The sequence below is a fragment of the Vidua macroura genome, chromosome 26 (assembly GCF_024509145.1).
Source record: "Vidua macroura isolate BioBank_ID:100142 chromosome 26, ASM2450914v1, whole genome shotgun sequence".
NCBI classification, from domain to species: domain Eukaryota; kingdom Metazoa; phylum Chordata; class Aves; order Passeriformes; family Viduidae; genus Vidua; species Vidua macroura.
In genome coordinates this window covers 1,944,130-1,971,946 of record NC_071596.1, presented here as the reverse complement: position 1 = coordinate 1,971,946, position 27,817 = coordinate 1,944,130, and the positions used below count along the sequence as shown (strand labels likewise).

The 27,817-nt window shown below is 56.8% G+C and overlaps 1 protein-coding gene across 1 annotated transcript; it reads right to left on the bottom strand.

The window, feature by feature from the left end:
* Nucleotides 1-1,694: 1,694 nt before the first annotated feature.
* Nucleotides 1,695-27,769, bottom strand: ONECUT3 (one cut homeobox 3). The gene is made up of 2 exons (XM_053999570.1): nucleotides 26,740-27,769; nucleotides 1,695-2,164 (listed from the first exon to the last, which is right to left on the bottom strand). The coding sequence occupies exons 1-2, from the start codon at nucleotides 27,767-27,769 to the stop codon at nucleotides 1,872-1,874; spliced, it is 1,323 nt and encodes a 440-aa protein (XP_053855545.1). The 3' UTR covers nucleotides 1,695-1,871.
* Between the last annotated feature and the right edge of the window lie 48 nt (nucleotides 27,770-27,817).

Sequence of the window (27,817 nt, the reverse complement as noted above, 5' to 3'; positions counted from 1 at the left end):
TGGTACTTTTTACCCGCATAAATTCAAGAGTGTCCCTTTTTTTTTTTTTTTTTTTTGGTTGATGGTTGCTTTTGGAGGATTTTTTTTTTTTCCCCAACTGGTGGGGGAAGAAGGGGACCTTGCCTCCCTCTTCATCCCCAAGCCTCTCCCAGCCTTTCCCTGTCCCCAGCGGCACCTCCTGCTCCTCCCGAGGACATCCCGGGCTGGCAAGGAGCCCTGGGGGGGCTGGGAGAGGGCTGATTGTAAGGGTTTGGCCTCGTGATTGCTTTTTTATATGGCACAAGTCACCATCGAGAGCTCGGAGGAAACGATCCCTTTGAAGCTAAGTACCATTGCTCCAGAAATTCGCGTTTAAGGCAGGTTGTTAATTGGCACAAAAAAAAAAAAAAAATCTGGTGTCTTTTTGGTAAGTTGCCGGTCTTTGTTGAGCTTGTTTGGTTGTGGTTTCTGTTGTTATTCCTTTTTTTTTTTTTGGGGGGGGGGTTGTTTTTTTTTCCCTTTCAATCTCGTCGGGGAGTTTTCCCCCTTCTCACACCCAGGGCTGGATCTCACCACCAGATCCCTCAGATTTTTCTTTTCCCACCGTGCACCGACGTTGGTTCCCGGGAGGGAAATTTTTTTTTTTTTGGTTGTCGTCGTTGTTGTTGCGTTTTTGGTTTTGTAATTTCTTTGGTAACAGAGATGAAGAGGAGGGATGGGAGGGGGCAAGAGTGTGTCGAGGGGTGGATGGGGCGAGAGGCAAAGCCAACAAATGTTCTTTGTCTGTGTCCATTCCTCAGCCGAAAAGTGAGCCAGAAATCCAGAGGTGAAAGGTGGAGCCAGTCACCAGGAAAGATCAGATCCTTCGCTCCGAGTCTCTCCTCCCGTCTCCTTTCCAACAATTGTTATTTTTAAATACCCGATTTCTGTAGCTAAAATGTGCTTCTTTGACCTGCTGGGGCGCCAGGCGGCGCGGAGCAGCTGGGGTCCCCTCGGGGTGGGGGTGCTCGGGTCCGTGGAGGCAGGAGGGGACTCCTTCACCATGGAGCTTCTCTGGGAGGCATCTGGGACCGGGGTGCCCTCGTGGGTGGGGGGTGTGAGGGGCCTGGGGTGTGGGTGCTCCTGGGGGTGTCCGGGGGGATCAGAGGAGGATGCCCAGGAGGAAATGGGGGGTACAGGGATGTCCTCAGCCAGGTTTCCAAAACCCTCAAGGGACAGAAGTGCCATGTGGCGATGGCACAGAGGGTCTGGCTGCCCTGGGGAACCCACTGCACCTGAGCAGGGGAAACCCTCCAGCAATCAGAGACCTGGCAGCAGCCCGGGAGCCCTCCAGGCACGCCGGGAGCACTTCCCCTGCTCAGTCCCCTTTGAACCAGGGCAGGTCTGGCCCTGGTGCAGTGGGGCTGTGCCAGAGCCCAGCCTGTGACACCACTTCTTGTGTCACTCCCCTGTGGGAGCCACAAGGATGGCTGTGACAGAGCTCAAGGCTGGTCGAGAGGTCAGGACGGGCCCCTCTCCCCAAAAACCTTCATGGGCAGGGGGAGATGGGGCTCCCCCAAGGACCAGGGATGCTTCCTTCCAAAAGGAGCCTCGCTCCTCCCTCCATCCCACACCACCTCCCGGGGACGGCGCTGACTGGTCACAAACCCTGTCCCTGCGCCACGAGCTGGCAGGAGGTGGCAGCAGGAGGTGGCAGCAGGAGGGGGCAGCAGGAGGGGGCAGCAGGAGGTGGCCCGAGGCCCACGTCCATGGGTGACACCCAGCTGAGGGTTTGGGAGGCTAACAAACTCACCCCAAAAGCACCCACCCCGGTCAGGCCATGCGTGTGAGTCTGGGGTTGGCTTTGTCATGGGGGGGACATCCAGGAAGGGGCAGGGAGGGCCTGGGGGACATCATGCTTTGGAGAAAGTGCTTGTAGACGACGAGGGGACCCCGGGGTTGGCGCCTGGCTCCTCCTGCCAGCGGTTCATGCACCGCCGGCGGGCGTTCATGAAGAAGTTGCTGACGGTGTTGAGCTCCAGGCCCAGCTGCTGGGAGATGGTCATCTGCATCTCCTTGGACGGGCGCTTGTTCTCCTTGAAGATGGCGATCAGGGTGCGGCGCTGCAGGTCCGTGAAGACCAGGCGCTGCTTCTTGGGCTGCAGGCTCCGGTCCTTCTGCTGCTCCTGCTCCTTGCGTTTGCAAGCTGGAGACGTTCAAAAGAGAGAACAGGGCTGTTAATTTGGGGTTCCCCACCCTGCACCACTTGCAGCTTGCCCGGCTGCCTCCCAAAATCCAGCCCCTTCCCACCGGGAAACTCGCTGGCTCGTGTCCCACCACTCCCTCCTCTTCCTCCCCGTGCCTCCTTGAAATAATTTCCCCCGCAGCCCCCCGGAGTTACTAGACTAGCCCAGATCTGAGAGGGCTTTGGGGGAATATTTCAGGGGCAAGGCAAAGATTCCAGAAGAGGCTCTAACCCCCGATGTAGTCCAAGATGTTTATTCTCGAATGTTTCCAGGGGAGAAAGAGACCAAACAAGGAAGAACAGGGCCTTTATCTAGAGTCCTGCTCAGGAAAAGAGAATTGGCTCTCAGCCAATTAGGCCAAGAAAGGAAGGAAGGGTTAAACTAACATGGCTACAGCTACAGGGGTCTCTGCTGGGGGGGGGGGGAACCATTTCCCAGAGGAATACAACATTACATATCCTGAGAAGGGACAATGGCCTCCTGTGACAGCAGGGTGACAAAAGCCTGGGGGAAGCCCAGGAAAAGTCTCAGCATCTCCAGCTGACCCTGGGACTAGAGGCTGAGGAAAGCCCTGGACTGCTCTGTTCCCAGAGACTGGCTATTGGGATTCATCCCTAAATTCTGGGGGTTATCCTTCGGCCTCCCTCAGCATGGTCTCACTCGCCTCCTCATCACCCCTGTGGATGGCCCTGGAGGACTCAGGGAACCGGTGGCTCCTGGCCACCACATCCAGCTGCCAGCTCGGAAATGCAGGGCAGAGCCTGGGACAGGGACATCATGGAAAGGTCACTCTGCAGCCCTAATCCCACAGGATCAGCCTGGAAGGACCAATCATGGATCCACCCGCTCTGGGAAGGGGTTTTCCTGCCTGAGTCACTGGAGGCTCCAGGAAATTCTGTCTCCCCTGTGTGCCTTTGCTACCGGACCCTCTGGCACATTCGTCAGCATTGAATGAAAAGCCTCCCCCACAGGTTTGGCTGGAGGCAAAGGTCAGCACAGAGGGGTTGTCATGTCGGGAAGCCAGGAAAGCCCCCTGACCCCAGCACACTGCATGAGGGCAGAGGAGGAAGTGAGTAAAAGAAATAAATGTATGAATTTTAATTGTGGGGATATCCAGCACACTGTGGATGGAAGAGGTGGGACAAGGGGACCTTTGCTATGATAGTAGCAAACTGTAGAAAACTGTAAAATGGTGGAGGTGGCTGATCCAGTCCCTGCTCAAAGCAGGGCTGACCCTGAAGCTGTCGGGGTTTGATCTGAGTGCTCAGGGACTCAACCTGGGACTCAACAGACACGGAACTGCAGGAACCTGAGATGCCACAGACAGGGCAGGGCATGGACCTGACCCTACAGGGCTGGGGACAAAGCATTTCCTCCTGGGAAGCTCAGAAAAGAGAAAGCAAACTGTGGGCTGAAGCCTTCCCAGAGGAAGTCCCACTTTTGCCCGGGGCAGCAGCAGTTTTCAGCCTTTGGGCTTTCTTGGTTCAGATCTTCTGAAGGATTTTGCAGGGTCCCTTGAGACATTTGTGTCTGGGTGGCAGATTTCAGCTTGCTTCTCTCAGGCACTTGCAGGAGCCTCTTTGGCCTGGAGGGCTCAAAGCAAGTTCCAAGCTCCAAGGCCAAAATGCTGCAGGGGCAGGGGACAGGTATTCCCCTTGGGCTAAACCCCTCCCTGCTCTCCAAACACACCCCCACAGCCACAGGGGAGGCAGTGCTTAGCTCAGGAGTAGTGGGAGGGTGTTTGGAGTAATTGCTTCCTCACTGGAAAATAAGCAATCTCCTCCTCCTGTAGTTCCTCAGCCGCCTCCACTACAAGCCCTCTTCACATCAGCTCGAACTGAGAGAGAAGGATGGGATCCACCCCTTCCACCCCGAGCTGGGGAAATCTGGAGCTCACTGAAGGAGACCATTTATGCAGCAGATTGAGCTCTGTGTCCCAGCTGCTGGGCTCGGTCCTGGCCCTGTCCCCACACCGTGCTGGGAGCCACCAGCTCTGCTCCCACTGGGCAGGGGATGGGAGGCATCGAGCTGGACACCACCAACCACTCTCAGTCCAAACCAGCCAGCCCTGGTAAAGCCAGTGGAGAACCCTCCCCTTCTCCCCCCCTAGGCAGGTTTGGCTGCACACCACCATCCTTAGGGACAAAGGGACACTCTGAGTGATGCCAGGGGACCCTGTCCCAGGGGTACCTTACTCAAACAGCCAGCAGAGAATGTGGAAACCTACCCTATGACCATCAGATGCTTGCAAAAAGAACAAACAAAAAAAAGCCTTTATAGAAAATTTGACTTTTTTTCCCCCAGACATGAATTTTAAAAAAGAACCCACCCCAGACATCCCCCCAAGCCAAACAACAAACAGAAAAACTCCTCCCACACTTGTGCCCCAAGCCCACCCTCCCCGAGCCCTCCTGGCACCCCGGCATGCTCAGCTCCTCCTGTGTCCAGGGTGGGCTCCTCACACTCCACCCACGGGGCTTTTGCCCTGCAGGATGGCCCTCGGAATGTCTCCCATGTAGATGGGAGATGTGACCCAGCTGCAATCCAGTCTGTCCTCCTGCTCTCCTTTCTGCTGGCACCCACTGCCACCACTGTGCTGGACATCCAACCCAAGGCCCAGCCCTTCAGCTTTCCAACCTCCCGTTCCTTTTTCAGCAGTGATTATTACAACCCAATCTCCCATCAATAACCCTGAGCTCCGAGGCAAACACAAACCACCAGGGTAGAACTGGGCTCCTGCAGCAGAACCAGTGCCACTGTCCAGGCACAGGTGACATCCTGCTCCTCACCCCTGCTATTTTGGGTTATTTTTAGCCTGCACTGCCGCTGGCGGCCGCATCCCATATTTCCTGTGCTGGTTTGTTTATTTATTAATTTCCCTTTCTGCTGACGCAGCCCCACAGCCCTCTCCCCCAGCTCAATCTAATTACAGCTCCGCACAGCAGCGATCGATGGCGACGCTGCTCAGATCTATTTACGGCAGCCATCAACCCCTCAACGCAGGATCTTTTTCCCATTCCCCATCCCCTGGGCGCTGCTTTCCCAGGCAGGCTGGCGGTGGCTGTCCCCATGTCCCCGCAGGCAGCCAGGGCCGAGGGGCAGCCAGGGGCACAGCTCTGCCTCCCTCCCATATCAGCCGTGGGTGAGGTATTTTCTTTCTGCTCCAAAATCCCTTTTCCCCCCAAGTTCTAAGATCCAAACAGCCCAGCCTCGGGTTAATGTTGTTTCTCCATCATGTCCTTCCCGGCTCTCTGGGCTTGGGGATGGGGACATTTCCACCCCTGCCTCTGCATGTGTCCCCAAAGGACTGGGTTTATTTATGGCTCGGCTTGTCCTGCTCCTCCTGGGGCACAGAGGGCCCTGGCAGTACCAGGACCAACCATCCCAGCCCTGAGGCTGCCAGAGCTCCAGGAGTGTTTGGCCAGAGCTCTCAGGGATGCTCAGGGTGGGGTTGGTGGGGTGGCTGTGCAGGGACAGGGGCTGGAGTGGTGATCCCTGAGGGATCCAGCTCAGGATATTCCAGCCTCCCATGGCTCTGTTGGCCAGTAACGGGTTGGGCTCACCCACAGTGGGGTTTTCTCCTCTGTCAAACCCTCCCCAGCTCATTTCACGCCCTCCAAACCCAACCAAGGAGCCCAGAAGTGACAAGGGGGGATGGCAGACGCAGTGGGACGGGGTTGGTGACGGCACGGATCCCTCCACACACCAGGCACGCAATCCAAACAATCCCATCCCTAAGGCAGCTCTGACCCGGCTGCAGAAAAAACACAGCGAGCAAAGACAAGGAGGAACCTCGAGCAGGGAAAGCAGGAGGAAAGAGCTCCAAAAAGCAGAGGCATCCCAGCCTCCTCCCCAGAGCATTCTGCCCAGGGTTTCTGCCTCCCGGGAGCCTCACGGCAGAGGCAGCGCGTTTTCCTTGACTTAACCTTGACAGCTCCGAGCAAAACATCTCCCAAATCATTTCAGAGGGGACATAATGGAGACAATCAAATGGCTGCTGCTCAGGAACTGCGATTATGCCTCGCAGCGTGAACCCCGCCAAGCATTTAACTAATACCTGATGGCTTTGCAGGCTTCCACAGCCTGTCAGACCCTGCTTTCTCTATTATACCAGCAAACCTCTGCTTTTCGGCCCCAGCGTGCTCTTCCCTCTCCATTCACTTGCAATACAACCTGTAATTTTCTGCCCACTTTGCTTAAGTGCTGGTGATTTGTTGAAATCACAAAAGACAGCCAGGGGCTTTCAGAGCCAGCAGCCGGCTGTAAGCAAGGTTAGGGGGGGGGGGAATTCTGTACAAAACCCACCAGTTTCTCACTTTTTCTCCTTGTCAAATCATCTCCCAGGGACGGAAGGGGACTGAGAAGCATTTATGGGCTCAGAGGGAGGTAGAGGAAGGGATGGAGAGGGGGAACCTGGATGTGGTTGGCAGGTTTCCCTGGTGCAAAGGTGGCATGGGCTGGTGTGGGAAATGGATTTATAGAAAATTCTCAAAGCCTGGCTCACACAGTGGGCACCTGTGTGCAAACCTTGAGATCAGAAATGCTGACTTAGAAATGCCATGGAACAGGACAGACATTGTTGAGAGAGAAATGGAACTAGAAAGTTTCAAAAGGTGGCCTTGCAAATAAGACTGGATACTTTGGAGAAATAGAGCTATGAAAGATGCATTGGAGTAGAAAGCATGAGGAGTAATTTCAGATTATTGGCTTTAAGGCATCTACAGCATGGTGCAGCTGAAACTGATAAGCCAAAAAACACTTACAGTGTATTGTAATTAGGAAATAGTTGGCTTCTGATTGTGATGGTGTGAATGATAACATCTGTATTGTCTCACCCTTCTCATGAGACTGAAAATGCAATAAAAGTTTTTAAAGCACCTCTCAGTTGCCCTCAGTTGTATCTCTGGGTCAGAAAAGGGCCTAATCCAACAGCCTGATTCCACTGCTGGGCACTGGGTGGAAAACGGCCCTGAGCAAAGCTGGCTTCTCTCCATGCCTTCAAAACCGGCCCAACCTCTGGACTGCCTCAGTTTCCCCCTCTCCTTGAAGCAGCAGAGGGATCTCAAAGGAGGTTGGAGTCTCTTCTCCCAAGTAACCAATGACAGAAGGAAATGGCCTCCAGTTGCACCAGGGAAGGTTTAGATTGGATATTAGGGAAAATTTCTTCATGGGAAAGGCTGCCCAGCCCTGGCACAGAGTGCCCAGGGAAACGGTGGAGTCACCATCCCTGGAAGTGTTCCAGAAATGTGCAGATGTGGCACCTGGGGACCTGTTTAAGCGGGGAACATGGCAGTGGTGCTGGGTTGGTGGTTGGACTTGACCTAAGAGGTCTTTTCCAGCCTTAACAATTCCATGGCTCTGTGATATCACTCCCTCTCCCAGAGAAGGGGGCTGGCTGTGACTGCTTCAGCCCCCACCCCGCTGCTCTGGAAGGTTTTGGGAGCTCCAGCTCTGAGCAAACAGGGATGAGCCCAGAATGAATCTCATGAGTGAACCTCGTGGTGTCTGCTCCCCCCGAGCTGGAGCAGAGACCAGGGAGCTTCATCTCCAAACCAGAAATCCTTTGGTTCACGGTGCGGCTGCCCGGGTGTTGGGGCAACTCTGAGAGCTTGGTTTGACTTCTCTTTGCACTGCAGGAAAAAGGAGATTTGTCACAAATAGAGATCCCCAGCAGAAATTCAGATCTTCTCCAGCTGGGAGAACACAATGCCGACAGGACAGGCAGCAGTACAGAACACAGGAGAAGTGCTCAAAAAACAAACCTCAACTTTCTTTTTGCCTTTTTTTTTTTTTTTTTTTTTTCCTGAAACCCCATTTGCTTCCAAACACAGACAAACAGACGGCCACAGGGGATGTGGTGGTGGGATAGACGAGTAATGTGTGACTCTCACAATTAAAAGGCAAATATCCTGTAGATATGTTAAGAGACGTTTTATAGCTTTATAGTTGTGTTTTACCACCCTTGTGTTGTTATCAGGGGGTGACCAGGGTTTGGGACATTTGGGAGGGTCGGTTGTTACTATGGCAGCACCTGACCTCCAATCGAGATTTAAGGCAGTGATCTCCACCCCCGGACAGAGAAGGAGGAGCCGATGGAAAGAACTTTGGGAGGGGCCAAAGGGTTAAAAGACAAAACCTCCATTGTGTGGGTGAGCCCATGGTGGGAAAAATCCTCTGCTCCTGGTGCCGTAATATTTTCTCTATTCAGTCTTCTGCTGAATTTTTGATAAGGTTTTAATAAACCTGTTAAATTTTTTGGAAGTGAGTATAATTTATAATTTCTCACAGTGCCAACCATGGAATGACCTGCAGAGCCTGCCCGGCAGTGCTCACTCCTGGGATCCCCCAGCCTCCAGCTGCACACGATTAAAAAATCCCCTCCTGGCCTCCAAGAACTTGTGGGGAATTTTGGATGCCGTGGTGCCACAGCATCTGAGCCACTCTGTAGTGAAAAAAAAAAGACACCAGAGGCCACTCAGAGTCTGAGAGATACAGTCAGGAGCTGCAGAGCATCCCAGCCCTGCTGGGCAGGACTGACACGGCTCGGCCAGAGCTGCCAGCCCCACACGTGTCCCCGTGCCTCGTGTGTCCTGGTGGGGCCAGGCTTCCCTGCCCGTGTCCCTGGCAGCTCGGCGAGGACGAGGAGAGCCCCTGGCCATTGGTATGCAGCCAGCGCTGCAGGGGGAGCCGCTTCCCCGAGCCCAGCAAATTAAATCTTCCTCTGAGCGCTGCGAATGAGGAGATGAGATGAGATGAGATGAGATGAGATGAGACGAGACAAAGCCTCGCCTGCGCTTCCCTTCCCTCCTCACACCGAGTTTTCCGTGGCTCAGCCCAGGGAGTGAAACAGAGATTTTTGGAGTTCACTTAAGTTAACAAAATGAATTAAGCATTTATATTTTAGCTTGTAGAGTTATGTGTTGAATTTTGACCTTTTACTTAAGAAACCTCTGCCATGGTACAAAGGGCATAGGAAAATGCAAATTTCTGAAGCTTCTTGCGTAAAGAACAATACTGGAGGGGACCGAGGATGCAAAGAACCCAGATAAAGAGGCAAGCCCACCAAGACTGACAGACGTACTCAGATAAGCACCAAAGGACTGAAAGCGCACGCGCAGAGGGGAAAAGTTCAAAAGCTCAGCCATGAGGAAGACCACAATCTTCAGCCTCAGGACCACCGAGAGACCCCCGTGCGACCACCACAGCAAACCACGTCTGCCCAGAAAGGCGTGGACTTATTTAGCATGACAGGCGAGGACAGGCGGGGCCAGGGGTTGAATATGCACGGAAAAGTTGTACAATGTATTGCATATGGAACAGCTTTGGGAATAAAGGTGTGGGCCAGGGGCACAAGTTTTTGGAGCAATATCTCACTTGTGCCGGGCGCTGACATACATACCCACTTCATAACTACCCCAGGGTGTGGAGTCTATTTATTTATTCTGCGCATCGCTTCAGGAGCAGCTCTGATCCAGCTGAACTGGATCTGGCATTCGTTTTGCACCATATATTTTTCTAAATGTACTTTTCTTAGAGGTTAGAAATTTGTTATCGACCTTAGCAGGTGATCTTTAGGTTTTAGAATGATGATAGGTGGTGAATTTTTGGTTGGAGACTCTGCAGCTGAAATTTGCCTGTGAAGTTACTAAATTAATGCTCTGTGTATGTGTTAATGGACCTAGGATGTTAAGATGATGATATTCTTTGACTCTTCCAGTTCGATCTAGAAATAATGCAATGGATCTGGCTCTGGCAGCCACCCACGCCGACCACCCCACACATCCCCCACCCCAGGGGCTGGCATCTGGAGGGAAGGGGCTGGAAAGGGAAGCACAAGCCCTCCGTCCCCTGCTCAGGTGACAAGGGTCCTTCCCGAGATGGGGGTCCCGATTTGGGGTCATCAGAGCTGCTCCAGCATGCAGAAGAGCCCCCAGGACAGCTCATTTCCTCTCCTGCACTTCTCAAGCTTGGCCTGCTCTTCCTTGGGTGACATTTTCAGCTTTCCCAGCACTGAAGCAGAGGAGTTTGTGTGGTTTGAGGGCAGCTGAAGCGACACAAAGGAGCTGTGGCTGCTGCAGCTCTGCTTGGCTCCATCCCTCCACATCTGCCCTGGTTTTATCCTCGTCCTCTCCAGGTAAGCTGTCCTGGCCCTGGTGGCAGCCACCAAACCCCCCTCAGAGACACCAAAACAGTTTCACATGACTTTAAAAGGTGAGTTTGCTATTAAAAGCATTTCCTCTCTGCACAGGTTTCATTTCCCACTTGCTTTTCCAGACACCTTAGTGAAGGCAGACCTGGTGCCCCTCTGCTCTCCCCGGCACCCAGGGGAACCGGGATCAGCTCTGCTGGGAAGTCACTTCCCCCATTTGTCCTGTTTCCTCCCTTTCCAGGCCTTTTTTTTTTTGAACAGCTGCTTTTATTGTTCCGGTGGAGACCCGGCCACGGGGAGCGGCTGTCGGGGACTGCAGCGGCCGCTGTGCTGAGGCAGGGCTGGGCAGCAGCCCCGGAGCGCTGGCGGCGCTCGGATCTCCTCGCTCCTCTCCCGAGTCAGCAGCACTTAGCGTGACGAGAGCAAATTGGTGCTAATGAAGTGCCGGAGTCAGCGGCAGCGCCCGGAGGGATGGCAGCGGCGGAGGGGATGAGGCTGGAAAAGCTCCATCCCCTGGAATGAGTTTTCCTTGTGCTCAGCGTCGGCGCAAGAGCCCCAGCTGCAGATTCTGGTGGGGGGAAAGAGGAGTTTGGGGGCTGGTTTGTGTCACGGCTGCAGGGGGGGCTGCTGTTGGGTCAGACATCAGGGAAAGGTTCTTCCCCCCGAGGGTGCTGGCACTGCCCAGGCTCCCAGGGAATGGTCCCGGCCCCGAGGCTGCCAGGACAGCACTCCCAGGGATGCTCAGGGTGGGGCTGTTGGGGTGGCTGTGCAGGACTTGGACTGATGACCCCTGTGGGTCCCTTCCAGCTCAGGACATTCCAGGATTCTTCCACTCTGTGAGAAGGAGGCAATGCTGGACAAGGAGCCTGTGATGGGAGCCCGGGGTGGCATCCATGGGTTTTCATTCAGACTGATGGTGTTGCTGTGCTGCAGGATGTGCTCTGTCAGCTGAAGGACCCACTTCCAAGTTTACTTCTGAAGGACCACTCCTGCAGCTTGAGTTGTTCCAGATAATATTTACTGAACAGGCCAATAAATTGTAAGTTAATAAATTAAAGTGTTAATTGAACACAGGCGATTCACAGATCTACATATCAGCATTTGGTCCACACACTCTGAATTTCAGATAAATGCAGACTGTGTGAAAGAGAAACATCCGTGGCTGAGGGTCCTGGGCATTCCACTCTGTCCTCGCCCCTTCACACAGGAGAGGAGCAGCGAGGATCTCCCTTTGGGATTCCCCCCAGCCTGCTCCTCCAGCTGCCCCTGGAACCCAGAGCAGGGACAAGGAGCAAGTTCAGTGGCAATGGCACGTCCTTCAGCAGAGTGCGTGCTGGCCCTGAGCTGCTCCCAGCAGAGCTGCTGCCCAGAGAGGGCCCAGAGCCACCATCAGCCACAAAACACGTGCTGGAGACAGGGAAAAAGCAGTGGAGGGGAAAAGCCCAAGAGTTTGCTGCACATCCTGGTTAAATCTGGTCGCGGGTGCATTTATGGGGTGTGAGATGGGAAGGGCCCTTGCTGCTGGGTTTCTTCCCCGGGCGCAGGGACAGCCAGGACACTCTGTAATGCTCAGGGTGGGGCTTGTCCAGGGTTTGTGTCTCCAGGACCTCTGCAGGCGGGCAGGATGATGTGTATTGTAAAATGCAGGTGAACTCAATGGGAAGGAATGATGATGTCTAACATCAGTTCAGAAGGTTGGATGATTTTTTATTGTAACTGTGCTATAATACATTAATACACTATATAAAGGAAGATACTAAAACTACATACTTACTTTCTCTAACTATTATATCTAACTACTAACAACTTGTGACCCTTTCTCGAGAGTCCAGAAAAAGGTGAATTGGATTGGCCATCAGGCTCAAACAATCCTCACCAGAATCTAACCAAGCAACCACCCCAGGTAAACAATTCTCCAAGCACATTCCACATAGGAAAACAAGGAGCAGAAATATAAATTGTTTTCTCTTTCTTTCTCTCTGTGCACCTTTATGAAAAATCCTGAGAAAAAGAAAAATGTGCTACCACAGATGTGCACAGGGCCACCGCTGCTCCGGGTACCCCGAGCCCCAGCAGCGCGTGCAGGAGGGAGATCCAGCCTGGATCAAGGGGTGAGGCCCCACTCCAGGGGACCCCCGGGCATTCACAGCCCTCTGTCAGCCCACGTCACTGCCCGGCTCCAGTGGGACCCCAAATTCCAGGTGTTCCCACCTGGCACAGAGCCAGCACGGGGGGCAGGCCCAGCCCAGCAGGGTCTGGGCAACCCCAGCCCTGAGCACAGACTGGGAGATGAACTCAGGGAGAACAGCCCTGGGGGAAGGATTGGGGTGTTGGTGGGTGAGAGGCTCAGCCTGCCCCGGCCATGGGCACTGACCCCAGGAACCCCCCTGGGCTGGGCTGAGCCCCCAGCGTGGGCAGCAGGGGAGGGGGGATTCTGCCCCTCTGCCCTGCTCAGGTGAGACCCCACCTGCAGAGCTGCCCCAGCCCTGGGGAACAACAGCAGGAGGACGTGGAGCTGCTGGAGCCAGGCCAGAGGAGCCACGGAGATGCTGCCAGGGCTGGAGCCCCTCTGCTCTGGAGCCAGGCTGGGAGAGCTGGGGGTGCTCACCTGGAGAGGAAAAGGCTCCAGGGAGAGCTCAGAGCCCCTGGCAGGGCCTGAAGGGGCTCCAGGAGAGCTGGAGAGGGACTGGGGACAAGGCCTGGAGGGACAGGACCCAGGGAATGGCTCCCAGTGCCAGAGGGCAGGGCTGGATGGGATCTTGGGCAGGAATTGTTCCCTGGCAGGGTGGGCAGGCCCTGGCCCAGGTGCCCAGAGCAGCTGTGGCTGCCCCTGGATCCCTGGCAGTGCCCAAGGCCAGGCTGGATGGAACTTGCAGCAGCCTGGGAGAGTGGAAGGTGTCCCTGCCATGGCAGGGGTGGCACTGGATGGGCTTTGAGGTCCCTTCCAACCCAAACCGCTTTGGAATTCTGTGACAGCGGCAGGGACAAAACCCCATGCTGCTGCTCGGCGTGGCCCCTCAGGTGTGTCCCCCTCGCCCCTCTGGCCCAGGGTGACACCGGCCCCTCCCCGGCTGACGGTGAGGAGGGGTCCCAGCCCGCCCCCCCCCCCCGCCCTTTCGGAGCGCTGGTCGCGCCCGCTCCCCCCGCAGCCGGCAATGGTTCGTTCCGCAGCCGCTCTGGGCCGTCCCCGCCGCTCTGGCGCCCCCCTGCGGACGGCCGGGAGCGCTCCCCCCCCGGGGCGGACACAGTGGTACAGCCCGCCACGCCCCTGCCCGATGGACCGACCCCGGCTCCCCCCTCTCCCTCAGCGCCATGGGCCGGTCCGGCCGCTCCGCACACACGGGGTGGAGCGGTCCACCCGCGCCCCAGGGGGGGGACGGAATGGGCAACCCCGGGAGCCGCGGGAATGGAACTGCCCGGGCCAGGTGCGGGGCAGGGGTGCTCCGTGTGCCCCCTTGATACCCATCACTGCCATCACTGCCATCACTGCCCCATCACTGCCCCATCACTGCCATCACTGCCATCACTGCCCCATCACTGCCCCATCACTGCCCCATCACTGCCCCATCACTGCCCATTACTGCCCCATCACTGCCCCATCACTGCCCCATCACTGCCCATTACTGCCCCATCACTGCCCCATCACTGCCCCATCACTGCCATCACTGCCATCACTGCCCCATCACTGCCCCATCACTGCCCCATCACTGCCCCATCACTGCCCCATCACTGCCATCACTGCCATCACTGCCCCATCACTGCCCATTACTGCCCCATCACTGCCCCATCACTGCCCCATCACTGCCCCATCACTGCCCCATCACTGCCATCACTGCCATCACTGCCCCATCACTGCCCCATCACTGCCCCATCACTGCCCATTACTGCCCCATCACTGCCCATCACTGCCCATTACTGCCCCATCACTGCCCCATCACTGCCATCACTGCCATCACTGCCCATCACTGCCCCATAACTGCCCCATCACTGCCCCATCACTGCCCCATCACTGCCCCATCACTGCCCCATCACTGCCCATTACTGCCCCATCACTGCCCCATCACTGCCATCACTGCCATCACTGCCCCATCACTGCCCCATCACTGCCCATCACTGCCCCATCACTGCCCATTACTGCCCATCACTGCCATCACTGCCATCACTGCCCATCACTGCCCCATCACTGCCCCATCACTGCCATCACTGCCCCATCACTGCCCCATCACTGCCCCATCACTGCCCCATCACTGCCCCATCACTGCCATCACTGCCATCACTGCCCATCACTGCCCCATAACTGCCCCATCACTGCCCCATCACTGCCCCATCACTGCCCCATCACTGCCCATAACTGCCCCATCACTGCCATCACTGCCATCACTGCCATCACTGCCCCATCACTGCCCCATCACTGCCCCATCACTGCCATCACTGCCATCACTGCCCCATCACTGCCATTACTGCCATTACTGCCATCACTGCCATCACTGCCCCATCACTGCCCCATCACTGCCCCATCAATGCCCATCACTGCCATCACTGCCATCACTGCCCCATCACTGCCCCATCAATGCCCATCACTGCCATCACTGCCCCATCACTGCCCCATCAATGCCCATCACTGCCATCACTGCCATCACTGCCCCATCCCTTCCCATCCCTGCCCGTCACTGCCCGTCCCTGCCCCATCACTGCCCCGCTTCTGCTCCACACATATGGGGCAGTAAAACCACCCCAAAACCCCCACCCAGCCCCACAGCCACCACCCCGCGCCCCACCGGGACACCGCTGTCCCCCGGGGTGTCCCCCGGGCGCGCGGAGCCGCGGTGGCACGGGGGGACACAGCACTAAGCCAGTGGCTCTTAATCCACCGGCCGGCGTTATTAGTTCGGCTCCCCAGGCATTTCCCGCAGTAATTGCGCTGATCTGCCAGGGATTATGCGCTGCCACTGGAACGATGGATGATGTTTTAATTTGAGCTGGGCATCTCCGGGGAGGGCAGGGCAGGACCGAGACCCCCTGAGCGCTGATCCTTTTCAAAGTCCCAGTGTGGGGCGAAGGGGTTGCTCAGAGGTGTTTTAGGGTGAGGGGCAGCCGGAACCGGCGCCCTGGTGGTCCGTGAAGCGATGCCCTGGCTGGGAGCTGAGCCAGCTCGACAGCAGGGTCCCAGCGCTGGGACACCAGCGATCCCAGCTGGATGGGGATGGGGTTCAGCTCCCCCTGTGTGCCTGGGGAGCGCTCTTCCCAAATCCCAAATCGCTGCTGGGCTGGGGTGAACGATCGCTGTCCCGGCCCCATCCTGCCGGGAGGGAAACCCACGGGAAAAGGGCTCCTGCCTCCTCCCCTCCAAAGGCAGCAGAGAAACTCCCTCCTCAACGTTACCTTTAAAAATGACACCCACCCACCCCCCCGCGCTGTTCCTTCTGGTAACGCAGCAATTAATCACGGCGAGGATGGGATAGATTTGTAATCAGCTTCCCGCTCCCACCGCCCCCATTTCGCAGCCCTGGGTGTTTTTCCTGGGCACCCCCCCGCGCTCCCCCGCCCCGTTCCGTGTGGGGATGGGGCCAGCGCAGCCCATTGATCCTGCCCGGTCGATTTTATTGAAACTCCCACGAGTGGCTTTAACTGCGTGTTGGATATTGCTGGCACATCACTTTGATGGCGACGTGACCGGCGGGAGCTCGCGGGCAGGTTTGCGGGGAGGGCTGTGGGAAGGGGGGATCCATCCCGCAGGAGCTGCCCCATTCCCCGCCCCATTCCTCGCCTCTATTCCTTGCCCCTATTCCCTGCCCCTATTCCCTGTCCCTATTCCCTATCCCATTCCCTGCCCCTATTCCCTGTCCCATTCCGTGCCCCATTCCCTGCAATATCCCCTGTCCCCATTACCTGTCCCTATTCCCTGTCCCGTTCCCTGCCTTATTGCCTGCTTGCTCCCTGCCCCATTCCCTGTCCCTATTCCCTGCCCTATTCCTTGCCCCCATTCCCTGCCCCATTCCCTGCTCCATTCCCTGTCCCCATTCCCTGTCCCATTCCCTGTCCCCATTCCCTGTCCCATTCCCTGTCCCCATTCCCTGCCCCGTTGTCTGCCTGTCCCCAGAGCTTCCCCCCAAGCTGGGACGGTGGAATGGGCCAGCAGAGCTGCGGAAGGGGCTTGGGATGGTTACAGGGAATGGTTTCTCTTGGAAAGGGGTTTGGGGGTAAAATGGGCTGAGAAGGAAAGGAGAGAGTGAAGGGGGGGAAAGAGGGCAGAGAGAAATGAGTTAAGAGGAAAAGGAATAATGCAAAGGAAGAGAGAAAATAGGAAGAAGAGGAAAGGGAGGAGATGCAGAAGAAGCGAGAAAAGGGAAAGAAAAATAAATAAGGAAAAAAGATAAAAGGAAAGAAGAAATATAAGGAAAAGGAAAAGATAGGAAAAGGGGAAAGAAAAAGGAAGAAGTAAAAGGGAAACGAAGGGAGAAAGTGAAAGAAAGGGCGGGGGGGGGGGGGGGAGGGACAAAAAGAAAAGGTAAAGAAGAAAGGAAAAAGAAAACATGGAGGCGAGGAGGGAGCGGGGGGAGCCGCGGGTGGCACAGCTCGGGTGGCACAGCTGTACCCGAGGCAATGCCCAGCAGCCCCTTGGTTTCCCCTTTCCACTCCTGCCTCTTTTCTCCCGTTCTTGCACAGCAGGAGACACTGCCAGGGCACTGCCAGGGGACAGTGACACTGCCAGGTCCTGCCCCGTCCCACCAGCAGCATCCCAGGGGTTTCTGGGCTGGGCTGCAGCTCCGGAATGAATCCCTCATCCAGAGGAAGCACAAACCCTCCACAAGCCCCCTGAAAAGCGCTGGGGTATGAGGCGGAGGGGGGGGTCTGAGCCTAAATGTCCCCCAGGGTCCCTTTTCCCGAGGATGAAGAACCTGGCTCACCCCCAGGTAACCTCAGTGGGGCCACCACCTTGCCATGGTGACAAAAACCAGAGCAAAGAAATCATCTGGGTTTTTCTTGGAGATGGTGAAGGCAGAGGAATCAGCAGTTTGGGGTGAAAAAGGCTGTTAGGGGTTTGGGGAGATTATTTCAGACTTTTTCCAGGAAAAGCGAGCGGGTTTGGAATCATTTTTCCTCGAATAAATGCTGATTTTGATGCTTTGTTTTCAATTTCTGTTTTCTGGCTGCCCGTGTGTGCAGGCAAGTGAGCAGGTGGCTTTGGGCAGCCCACTAGAGGAGCTCCCAGGGAAACGCCAGGGTAGAGATTCGCTGCCTTCCACTTGAGAAATGTCACCAAAATCCCGCAGTTTGGCCCCAAAAAGAGGATTAACATCAGGCATTGATCCAGGCATCCATGTACAGAGGCCTTGGGGTGACTCTGAAGTCTGGCAGGGCAGTGTCATCATCCCACCCTCCCTGCCCTGTTCCCTGCCCCATTCCCTTCCCCTATTCCCTGCTCCATTCTCTGCCCCCATTCCCTGCAATATTCCCTGTCCCTATTCCTTGTCCCATTCCCTGCCCCATTCCCTGGAGTTGGGGGGCGGATGGGGAAGGACATCCCCATTCTGGGGAGGCTCTGGAAGCACAAACCCCTTTGGCATCGAGCAGCACATTCCAGCCCCGCTGCGCCGGCTGCTCCATCCACAGAGGGAAATGCAGCCGAGATCCCCCCCTCCGAGCCGGGCTGGGATTGATCCGGGATTTATCCGGGGGTGCCGCGCCAGGGCAAACAAGAGACCCACGGAAAATGGGAAAATCACGGAATAGGGCCAGATCTATGGGGAAATTGCAGGGCTGGGGCGCTGTCGCTGCGCTGCCCGGCCCCGTGGCGGGCTCTGCGCTGCCCCGCGGTGGGAGCAGCTCCCCGGAGCGCTGAGATCTCTGTCAGCCCCTGATGCTATCGCTCGTCAGCAGCTCCCGGCGCATTTGCAGTTTTATCCCCGACGGAGAGACTTCGCTCGTTACCTGCTCTTTATCGGCCATCGGGAGGAGCGTGGCTCCCGCAAAGGGACCTGGAAAGGCGCCGGGGCACCGCGGAGTTCCTCGGGTTTCATAACCCGGCGCTGCCAGAGCTCTGCCCCTCGCTGCCAAAGCACCCTCATCCCCTCTGCTGCCCAGGGAAACTGAGGCACGAGCGGGGTTGTCAGTCCATGGCTACGTCACGGCTCGTGTCGCTTCCACGTGTGGCACTTGGTGTGGGGAGGCCTGGGGACATTTCCCAGGGGTCAAAACCACCCTTGCCAGGGCCCTTGGACCGTGCCCTGCCCGTGCTGGGCACCGCTGTGGCACTCCTTGGGGACACCACCAGCTGTGGCCCGACGTGTTTCCCCCGCTGTTGGTCCATTTGGGGGTTTTGTAGGGTCCCTGACAGCCAAACCTGACGCTTTGGGTTCCCAGTGGTGCCCTCAGAGCTGTGCCACACACCGAGTCCCCTCGGCACACCCAGCCCCAAATATTTATGGCTCTCTGGATTCATTCCTGCAGCAGGAGAGCTCTGTTCTCCTCCAGCCTGTGGGAGACCTGCAGCTCCCTGCTCAGCCCTGAGCTCAGCAGAGTGGGGTTGGTACCCCTGGCCATGGCAGCAGCAGCACAAAAAGCTGCAATTTACTTTTCCTTTTTTTTTTTTTTTTTTTTTTTTGTCAGGATGTTGGGATTTTCCTCCCTCCTCTGCAAGCGAGGAGAATACAGCCAGTCCCAGCCTTCCACAGCAGCCCCTGCTTTCCCCCCCGGCTCCATACAGAGATTTTCCATTCCCTTCTCCCATTTTGGGCAGAGCTGAGCCACCTTCAGTCTGCCAGGGGTGACGAGGTTTCCCAAATCCCAGAGTGAATCCAAGCAATCCAAGGAATACGAGCAACCCACGGCCCTGCCCATCTCAGCCCAGCATCCCCCCCATGTGGGCAAGGCATTGACTTCAGCACCTGTGAAACGTCTTGAACCCAACTCCTCCAGACATAAAACACCTTGAACCCCGTGGAATGGCTTTAAAATCACTTCTGGACCTCCTCTCCTTGCACTGCAGAAACCACCGGTGTTTAGAGCATTGATGCAGATCCCCAATGGAATATATATATATATACATATATATATATAATTTCAAGAATGACCCTAATAACTTAGCAAAAAACAAAAACAAAAACAAAAAAACCAACAAAACAAAAACAAAACAAACAAAAAAACAAGCAATAACTTAGCAAATTTATATATACATATATATGTATAAAAATTACTTAGCAAATATATATATAAAATTTGCTAACTTATTAGGGTCATTCTTGAAATTCTACCCATGTCCATACAAACATCTCTCAATTTTAAAATTGGGTCCTTATTTTTTAAATGCCCTGGTCCCTCCTTCCAGCACCAGAGAATCCACGTTGCCTCTGTGCTTTGCTATTTTTTAACAACACCAAATATTTTAAAAATCCATTTCTCCAGTTCAAGCCCGACTTGCTTTACATCTTGCTGGATACAGAGATCTCCCTGTGTCATTTGGGGTATTAACAAGATTTTTGAATTTCCATTAAATCAGCAAATTTTTGCCACTCGGTGGCCTCAGTCCTGCACGGAGCCAGGATTAAACCCACTCCAAAAGCTGCCAAAAGCTGCTGCTCGCCAGCACTCCGTGCCCCAGCGCCTTCCTGCATCTCTCCCACCTGGCAGGGGGAATATTTTGGACTCCACCTTCCCTTTTGGGCCAGTTTGCAAAACCAGGGGCTGGCCCCAACCTCTCTCGCTGTCCTTGGGGCTGTGCAGGAGAAGGCCATGGCCAAATGCTCATCCCAGCTGGGTCGGACCATACCCCAGGCTGATGGGACATGTCCTGGGTTGGTGGGACACGTCCTGGGTTGGTGGGACACGTCCTGGGTTGGTGAGACTCATCCTGGGCTCCTGTAAGCCTCAGCTTCATGCTAAACTCCAGGAATTTGCACATCTCAGCTCAAATCCAAAAAAGAATCCGGGCCAGAGCCATGAACGTGGATTTGGGGTGAGGGCAGATCAAGGCTGCCCAGTGCCTCCGTTCCTACTCAGGTCGCCCTCCCTCTGCTTGAACCTTTCCAAAAACCTCAGGGAACCTCAGGAGACTCTTCCTCTCCTGAGGAAGGTGACTGGTCCGGTTCTGCCCGAGCCAGGGGAGCAGCAATTCCCGCAGGGAACACGGCCCCTCCTGAGGCAGCAGCATCCCAAATCGCACCCAAGGTCTGGAGCAGGAGGGCAGCTGGATTTCCCACCCGAGCTGCCAAGGCTCAGTTCTTTCAAACCATGCTTTGATGGAGTTTATTTCATTTTGAATCTGATTTTTGTGTTCCTGTTTCTGGTCAGCCATCGTCACCCTGCTCCAAGCCCAGGACAGCCTCACACCAGGAGCTCCCTGTGCCAGGAGGTTTCTGCAGGGATTTTTGTTTCCTTTGCACCCAGGTGATGCCCGGGGCAAGGCAGGACATTCCCAAGGCAGGAAAACACGAGCCTGGGCCCTGCCTCTGCTCTTCTCCTGTCTTCACCATCCCTCTCCTTCCTCTGCTTTTTTGGCAGCAAGGAAGCTGGGCAGAAAACGCAGTGATGGGAGCACAGAGCTTCCTCCTCAGCTCCTCAGTGGGGCACGGCTGCTCCCCCAGAGCCACAGGCTCCCTGGCCCTGCAGCTGCCTCTGAGCAGAATGAGAAAATATTGGATTTGTTTTGTGAAGGGGAAAAAAAAAAAAAAATCCAATATTCTGTCTGAGATCCCAGACTCCGTGCCTGGTTATGGCAGGAAAATGCTGTAAATCTCCCCTTTCCCCACCAGCTGGGAGAGAAAAACCCATTTTCTTTTAATATTCTTATTTTTCTCCTGGTCTAAGCCCCATCATTTTGCAGTCAGCTCTGCAATCTCTTTGTTGACCAGGGCTTAAACCTGCTCTCCCGGCTCCCCCGACCCCGGGAAGTCGCCTCGCACACCCTTCCCAGCAGCTCCCAGGCAGCGGCAATGAGATTTTAATAGATGTATTTTCAAATTAGTTCTGGGCCTTTCAAGACTTATCAGTTAAATGAGGTTTTTCAAATTGATTCAAAGGTCACTCCGAGAGTTTTCTCTTCTCTGTTATCTCTCCCTTATGGTTTCAGTGGCGATTGACAGGACGAGGAAAAAAATTATCACCCCCGTGTTGTACACGCAGAAAAAGATAAACCCAACAAAAACCCACCCAAAATGCGAACCCAAATTAACAGGAGGCGGCAAGAAAAGCCCCGGGCGTGGCCCCCGGGGCTGGGGCGATGTGCAGAGCCCGTGGGGGATTTGGGGAGCAGCGTCTGGGGGAGCAGAACCCCGCGGGCGCGGATGGGTGGCAGGCGGCACCCCGCGGAGAAGGGAGGTGGGGGGAAGGAACCCCATTTAATGTTTAACCTGCGGGAGGTTTATTGGCCCCTTCTGGGGCGCAGATTAGGAGCAAACAGAAAAACAGCCGCGGGCGGAGCGAGGCGGCCCCGCTGCGCTGATAAGGCGGCGGCGCGGAGCGGGGCGCGGAGCGCGGAGGGTGCGGGGAGCTGCGGGACGCGGGGTTCAGGCAATAGGGGACACCAGGAGCTGCGGGACACGGGGTTCAGGCAATGGGGGACACGAGGAGCTGCGGGACGCGGGGTTCAGGCAGTGAGGGACACCAGGAGCTGCGGGACACGGGGTTCAGGCAATGGGGGACACGAGGAGCTGCGGGACACGGGGTTCAGGCAGTGAGGGACACCAGGAGCTGCGGGACACGGGGTTCGGGCAGTGAGGGACACCAGGAGCTGCGGGACACGGGGTTCAGGCAATAGGGGACACCAGGAGCTGCGGGACACGGGGTTCAGGCAATAGGGGACACCAGGAGCTGCAGGACACGGCGCACGGAGAGGAGCGGAGCGCGCAGCGGCCGCCCCCGCGCAGCCGGGGACGCCGTTGGTGGCTGCTCCGTGCGGGCGGCTCCGCACCGGCGGAGAAAGTCGCCTCTAATTCACGGAATCCCAAAACGGGTTGCTTCAGAAGGGACCTTAAAGCTCATCTCGTTCCAACAATATTTACGAGCTTAAAAAAAAAAGCAAAATAAAATAGTAATTTAAGAAAAAAAAATTAAGAAATTCAAGTTTAAAAAATTATATATAACCCAAACCAAAACAAAAAACCACACACTTTTTAAGGTTTGGTTTGTTGTTTTTTGTTTCCCAAATGGGACAAAGCTTTGCCTCCTTTCCTGAATCCTTCCCCGACTCCCTGCGCGGGCAGCTCTCCCGGGCCGGGAGGAGCCGCTGCGAGCCGGGACCCCCAAAATCTCGTTTTCGCCCATTTTACGGCGACAAAACCTATTCTCTCCCGGTGCTCCAAAGCTCCCCGCGGCTGCGGCGCCTTTTCCCCGTCGCCTGCGGCCACGCGCGGATCGAAAGCAACGAAACCCTCCGCGATTTTCTGCCGCTCTCCCGGGCCAGAGCCGGGCCGGGGCCGGGGCCGCCCGGTGCCGCCCCGGTTCTCTGTGGCCGCGGGCCGGGAGGAGCCGTCGTTGGGCCAAAGTAGTTTGAAAGAAGCTGAAATCAAAACAAAACTCGTGAAAAAAAAATTATATATATATATTTCCTATATTTCCCGAGGTTTTAATCAGCGCCATCTTGTCCCTTTTTCTATCACGTCTGTGTATTAATTCGCGGTATTAATTAGTGACATTAATGATTGGTATTGTCAAAGCTCTCGGGCATTTGTCTTGGCTCAGCCCCGTGGTCGTGCTTGAAGTTCCGGGGTGATTTTGGGGTTTGTGTTGAAAAACGACGCTTCGTGCTGCGGTGGAGACATGCTCGGGGAAGGGATTCATAGGAGGAGAGGAAGAATTAAAAAAGAAAGTAAAAGAAAGAAAGTAAAAGGAAGAAAGTAAAAGGAAGGAAAAGAATGGAAAAGGAAAGGGGAAGAAAGGAAGAAAAAGAAGGAAAGGAGGAAAGAAGGAAAGAAGGAAGGAAAGAAGAGAAAAGAAAAGAAAAGAAAAGAAAAGAAAAGAAAAGAAAAGAAAAGAAAAGAAAAGAAAAGAAAAGAAAAGAAAAGAAAAGAAAAGAAAAGAAAAGAAAAGAAAAGAAAAGAAAAGAAAAGAAAAGAAAAGAAAAGAAAAGGAAGAACCAAACAAAATGAACAAAAACAAGTTAAAACAAAAAATAATTAAAATGGAGAACGAAAAAACGAGGGTGGGGGGTGAGGGGTGGAAGTGTTAATAGAAAAATAAAACGAAAGGTTGGAGAGGGAAAAGGAGAAGCGAATGTAGAAGCAGCAGGAACTGCCCAGCTCTGAGGGCTGCCCGGGCCCCTCCGGGTCAGCCGCACCCCACGCGCGGGGGTGAATTCCACGCACAGCCGGGGAAAACCACGGCAGGAGGGATCCCCGAGCGCCCCTTCGAGCTGGGGATGAAGGAAGGCGGCGAGCAGGGAGCGCCGTGCCGCGAAAGGGACTCGATGGCGTTGTCGCCCTCCCGGGGAATAATCACGAGCGAATTTCGTGGTCCTGAGTGTCGGAATAAATCCGTGGCGGGCAAGGGGTTCCCACTAGAGGGGGGGCTGGATGGGAGTGCACCCACAGCCACGCGAGAGACGCGCAGGGTGGGAGGCACGCGGGGATGGAGGTGCGGGAACGCTCCCACCGCCCCCATCACCCCTCGGGGAAGGAGCCGGGGCCTTTTCCGCCCCCAGGGCACGAGGGACCGAGCTTTAGCGGGTGGGGGGTCACACCCGTGCAGGGACCCCGAAAGTGTCACCGTGGGAGCTGTGCGTCACCCACGCGCCCTCGCAGGCCTCGCGGGGCGGTCACGAAGTTGGTGGAGATGGATCTGGGGCGGGCCCGGGGGTCTGCGGCCGCGACTTGGGGCCGCAGAGATGAATGGCCCGGGGGGACGGGCTGGGCACCGCCAGCTGCTGCCCAGATGTTTCTCCGTGGGACCCCTCCTCTTCTGCGGAGCCCCTTGGGGCGAGCGGGGCCGGAGGGAGCCGGGGGCGGCCGGAGCTGCAGCCCCCTCATCTCCCAGCTGAATAATTAATGGTTCATCTGCGGAGGGGGCGGCGGGACGGGGGGAACTGGGGTGGAAAGAGGAGAAAAGCGGCGGGTGCCATTTCTAGGGGCCCGGCGTGGTCATCGATCCGCGACTCACTGACTCGGACTAATCCATCAGATGGACTCCTGCGGCCCCGGACCGGGACCAGGGCTAGGATCAAAAATAGGAACAGAAAAAAGACAATAGGAATTAGAACAGGACCGGGACCAGTACCAGGACCAAGACCAGGAACAGGAATTGGAATAGGAATAGAACCAGGAGCAGAACGAGGAATAGGACCAGAAAGAGAAATAGGAATAGAACCAGGACAGAAGCAGAAATAGGATCAGAACCAGTACCAGCCCTTGCCCCGGCCATGCCACATGTCGAACACTTTTTTTTTTTCTTTCTTTTTTTTTTTTTTTTCCTTTTACTGGGAGGCAAAAATTCCTCTCTCCGCCCAGGTCCCTTCCCTGCTTGCCGGGGGGCGAAGGTGGCAACCATCCGGACCCCTCCAGGCCCCCAGCCGGGGCAGCGGAAAGAATGAGCGGACTCCCCCCGAGGCCTCGGGCTGGGCCGGGCTGGGGATTCACCTGCATCGATCGGGGGGCTCGGGCCCGGCCCCCCCAGCGCGACCCCTTCCCCCCGATGCCGCCGCTCGGGGCTGAGCCCGGCAGCCTGAGACGAACCCAGGGCCGGGCCCGGGCGGGAGAAACGGTGGCAGGAACGAAACGAAAGCGGGACCCAGCGGGGCTCGGGGTCGGAACAAAGCGGCAGGACCGGGGGGGGCAGCTCGGCCGAGCCCCTCCAGGAGCCGCGTGGGGCGGCCCGGGCCCGCGTGGGGAGCGATGCGCAGCGCGGGCAGGTTCAGGACGGAAGGCTGGGCTGGTGGTTGGTGGATTTTTTCCTGTTTTCACGGACAGCAAATGAACAAACCCCGTTCCCCGGAAATCTGGGGGGTTAATTCCTGTAAATAATGGGGACATGGCGGCCCTGGCGCCGGGGGAAACGGCGCCGGGGAGGAAAAATAATTTTGTGCAGAATAAATCCCCCACGGCGGCGCGAGGAGCAAAGAGGTGACAGCAGGGACAGGGACCCTACGAGCCGGTTCGGGGACAGGGATCTCTGACAGGGGCCGAGGACAAGGACCTCTCGAGGCGGGCTGAGAAGAGGGCTTCCCCTGAGCTTCCTCCAGCTGCGGCCGCCTTTTAATCATCACCATCGCGGTTATTTTTAATTATTATTACTATTATTATTTTTGAATTATTCATTATTATTTCCAATTCTGGCGAAGCAGAAGCCCAAGCCCGCTGCTCAATTAGCCCAAACAACGGGGGCATTAAACGGCCGATCGCGGCAGTGTTTAAATCTTTATTTACCAGAACCTTGTAAAGCCAGGAACAATTTGCATTCTATTAACTGCTTTTCAATAGGGCATCGACTGGAACTAAAAGATGCCACTACCCTGCCCTAATTAAAGAGCAACTGAATTACACTAAATACATATGAACGCTGCTCTTCCCCATAAATAACGGCGGGTCCTCGTCGCTGGCTTTGCCCGTCCCCACGGGGAGCTCGGATTTCTTAAAAAATAAATTAAAAATCACTAACGTGTGTTTTACCCTCCACGGCTCGGCCCGGCGGAGCCAAGAGCTCCAGTCGTTTCCGGGGGGAGCGGCTCTGTGCCGGGGCTGGCGGGGAGCACCGGGCACGTCCCCGCTCGCCGCTGTCCCCTCTGTCCCACCCTCCGGCCCTTTGCCCCGCGACCCCCGCCCGCCCTCGGCACAGATCGCCGCGTTTCTCCAGCACAGCCTCGGCCCAGCGCCGGCCCGAGACCGCGGGGAACGGCGCTGCGGGACCGCGACCCAGCCGGGGATTGAGACACGGGGCAGGCGGGGCTCGTTCCTTCTGCCGAGGGCAGCCGGTGCCCGGAGGGAGCGGAGCGCGGCCCCGGTGCCGCAGCCTCGGTGGGGTGGCCCGGAGATTCCCCTGAGCGCGGCCCCGGTACCGAGAGGCGGCGGCCGAAGCGACCGCGGAGGAGTTCCAGGACACTGCCGGCGCCACGGGGCCGGTTCGGCGGCACCGGGAGGGAAATCCCCAAGGCAGGAGGACGGGCGGCGGCGAACGGGCACCTCTCGGCTCCGTCCAGCCGCGATCCCGCCTCTCTCGCGGGCAGCAGCAGGCCCGAGGAAGCAGGAGGTCGCCTTAGGTATAACTCACCTTAAATATAAATTCCTTCCCTTTGGTCTTAAGGTCACAAAGCGGGTCGGTAACACTGCTCGGGCCCGGCCCCAGTTCGCGATGGCAACCCCGGAACCCCCAAGGGCTCCCACGCGTGTTCGCAGCACCCCCTGACCCACCCGCTCGGAGGTGCGTGGCGGGCGGCCCGAGCCGTGCCGTGCCGTGTCCTACCTGCCAGTCTGAGCGCCGACATCCTCTGAAATTCCGGCTCCTGCAACCATTTCCACATCCTGCGGAAAGTCTCCCGGCCGGACTTGAGCTTACTCCAGGGCTTGGGGTTCCGCAGCAGGTCCGAGAGGGTCCCCTGGGAGCGGCACAAGATCCTCTGCGCGAAGATGGCCTGCGGGATGCTGTACCGCTTCAGCTCGGCCGTGATCCGCTGGGCCACCTCCTTGGTGTTGATCTCCTCCACCTGCCCGGAGCCGCCGGGCTGGGAGCCGGCGCCGGGCGCCGGGCGCTCCCGCTCGCCCAGCAGCGAGGCTCCGGGCTGGCCGTGCGGGTGGCCGTGCGGGTGCATCCCGTTGAGCGGCGGCATCATGGCCGAGCTGGGCGCCGCCAGCCCCCGCGCCAGGTGCTCCTCGCCCCGGGACAGCATCGCGGCGTGCGAGTCGAAGCCGTTGGGCGAGAGCATCTTCTCGTTGGGCAAGTGGCCGGCGGGGCCGTAGGGGGCCAGCGGCTGCTGGGCATTGTGGAGGCTGCCCAGCCCGTTGGGCAGCGGCGATAGGGGCTGCCCCATGGCCGGCATGTCCTTGGGGTAGTGGCTGTAGAGGTTGCCCATGGAGGCCAAGCTCCGCTCGTCGCGCATGAGGGTGAAGCTACCGCTGACGTTGCCGGCCAGGCGCTGGTGTGGGTGGTGGTGGTGGTGGTGGTGGTGCGGGTGGTGGAACTTCTCCGAGACGGTGGAGATGGGCGGCAGGTGCTGCAGGGGAGTCAGCGTGGTGTAGGTGCTGCTCAGGCTCATGCCGGAGGGCGACTCGCAGGACATGCTCATGGCGGGGTGCAGCGGGGCTCCCAGGCTGTGCTCGCCGCGGTAGTCGCCCCCCTCCAGGATGGAGGCCATGCCCGAGACCATGGCGGGCCGGCCGTGCGGCACCAGGTTGCGGTGCGAGCTCTGCCGCCCGTGCGCGGGGCTCAGCAGCTCGGCGGGCTGCGAGTGCGGGACTCCGTGCAGGCTGCCCAGGTTCTCCATCGCCAGCTCCATGGTGGCCGCCGGGCTCTGCCGCTGCCTCGCCCGCTCGCTCGCTGCCTT

Bases quoted from the DNA above. Each gene is read 5' to 3' on its own strand.
- ONECUT3 (XM_053999570.1), bottom strand. From the start codon at position 27,769: ATGGAGCTGGCGATGGAGAACCTGGGCAGCCTGCACGGAGTCCCGCAC. The intron at 2,165-26,739 runs GTAGGACACGGC...GAACGTCTCCAG, and splicing joins GTCGGCGCTCAGACTGGCAG to CTTGCAAACGCAAGGAGCAG.